The sequence below is a fragment of the Notothenia coriiceps genome, unplaced genomic scaffold (genome assembly GCF_000735185.1).
Source record: "Notothenia coriiceps isolate Sejong01 unplaced genomic scaffold, NC01 NC01_scaffold00013563, whole genome shotgun sequence".
Taxonomy (NCBI): Eukaryota; Metazoa; Chordata; class Actinopteri; order Perciformes; family Nototheniidae; genus Notothenia; species Notothenia coriiceps.
This window is the reverse complement of record NW_011346264.1, coordinates 2,826-4,957: the sequence shown is the minus strand read 5'-3', so window position 1 is coordinate 4,957 and position 2,132 is coordinate 2,826. Positions and strand designations below refer to the sequence as shown.

Below are 2,132 nucleotides of genomic sequence, written 5' to 3'. Positions count from 1 at the left end.
GTTTCTGCTCATGGTGAAGCAACGTGTCTGCGTGTTAAGGTGGAACCTGAGCATTCATGTTGATCACCTCTCATTATAACTCATTATAAATCTATAAAACTATAAATATTAAACTTTACTTCACGTGTTCATTTGAGAACAGCTGTTACATACCTGGGTGAAGGTTACAGTTCATTTAAATGAAAGATACAACGTTACTCCACACTCATGGTTCAGTCCACCTTAAGAAATAAGACAGACCTCGAAAGCAGTTGTGTTTTAAAAAAACCTTTATTGACACGAGGACACTTTTTTTATAAGAATATAGTCTAAACCACAGAAATGACTCCGGAAAAGCTGCAGATCGAGCCATAAGAAATGAATGCAACTGATTTCATCCGTGCGGTTTGGCTTTATGAAGCAGGCACGCAAACGGTTACGTAATGACGCAAACGATGACGCAATGACGCATTACCAATCGACTCTGGGCGGTGTGAAAAGAGCCGGAGCAAAACCGAAGAACCGGTTCTGAACCTGAAAAGCTCTAGCACGGAGCTTGAACCGGAGTTGCGTTGGTGTGAATGAGGTATGATTCAAACTAGGGTCCTTTTGTTGTCAATCTTGTCGAACCTAGGAACAGTAACTAATAAAGGGGGGGACTTTGGATCTGTCGAATCCAGAATCATAAAATAATACATGATTACTCTAATAGGGGCTAAAGGCTATAAAATCATATTCCAAGCTAAAGGCAACACAGTTGCCAAATGCAGGAAGGAGGACGGCTGGCAATAAATCCCAGGCTGCCTGATGAGGAAATGAATAGACTTATTATCACAGCCCAGTTGACTCTAATTACATTTGTGTGTTTCATTTCATGTATGTTTTGCTTAAGTATAGCCTAGTCTTTGGAATGTCAAAATATACATATTTACATTTTAGAATTTTTCTTTTTACATATAATTTAGCTGACGCCTTTGTCCAAAGCGACTTACACTAGGTGCAAAAAGGCACTGTATGAAAAGTGTAGTCTTATTCTTTCAACTTTATGCCAAGAAACAGACTTGCAGCAAATAAAAAATATAAAACAATAAAAATAAGGTATAAAGCAGGCTTTACTTTAAGATCGTGTAATCAACCAACACATACGTTACCAGAGTAAAGTTATAATAATTGTTCCATGAGTGTTTGATAAATGACCACTGTCTTTTAGGATAAGAAAATAAACCTGCCCACCTCTTTGAGTTTTTAAAAAAATGTTCATTGATGAATAAACCATACCTTCGTTTTCTATTCCATGAGAAAAATGTGCCTTTTAATTAAAGAAATAGTTATTTATTAAACAGCGCTGTATCTATGATCTCTCTTGGCTGTTTAATGACAGTTTTAAATGCCACTTTACAATGTGTTACTTTTTTCTTAAATGCTTTGCTTTGCTGTAAAGCACTTGGAACTGTGGTTGAAGTGAGTGAGATAAATAAACGTGCCTTGCCTAAATGCATTAAGTCACAAAGCATACAGTACACACAAAAAGTCAGTTTGGAACCAGAAGCAGGGTTTACGCATGAGAAATCATTTATAAAAACAACATTTCAGTTGAGTGTGTGGTGGAGCTGTAGAGAAGATGTTACGTTGCCACTCTGAGTGCCCTCTGTCTGTGTAATGGTGTGTATACTGTAACTGAGCATGTGTGTGTCCTTCTCTCTCTGTGTGACCCAGGTCATGAGACTAAAGCCATGATGAACAACAGCGGGCCGCGGTACAAGCGCAGCCAGCTGGAGAGGCACCTGAACACCGTGGTGCTGTGGTGTGTGCTGCTGCTCTTCATCATGTGTCTCACTGCTGCTATAGGTGTGTGTTCCCCCGCTCTCACTCCTCTGCACAGCTGTGGACAGACAGCAGCAGCAGCAGCAGCAGCAGCACTGTAGTGTTAAATGAAACAATAAGCCACAGGAGGACTGTTTGGCTGCTGAAAGACCACTCTAAGTGACTGCCTCTTGCTCTTATAAAACTGTTACCATTTATACCTTGCAAGGTTTCATAAAATAAACACACAGACCCTAAAGAAATGTAATGTTGTATACATACAGTACATACACTTTGTTTTTAGGCAATGTCAGTGTTTCCCATACATTGATTTATTTGTGGCGGGCCGC

General features: G+C 39.5%; 1 protein-coding gene across 1 annotated transcript in view; it reads left to right on the top strand.

The window, feature by feature from the left end:
• The first annotated feature begins 1,586 nt into the window (after positions 1-1,586).
• Positions 1,587-2,132, top strand: part of LOC104947967 (probable phospholipid-transporting ATPase VD) — a 2,608-nt gene continuing 2,062 nt past the window's right edge. The window contains exon 1 of the mRNA XM_010774091.1: positions 1,587-1,827. Within this exon, the coding sequence (XP_010772393.1) occupies positions 1,713-1,827 (115 nt within the window). The 5' untranslated portion in view covers positions 1,587-1,712. The remainder of the gene's footprint in view (positions 1,828-2,132) is intronic.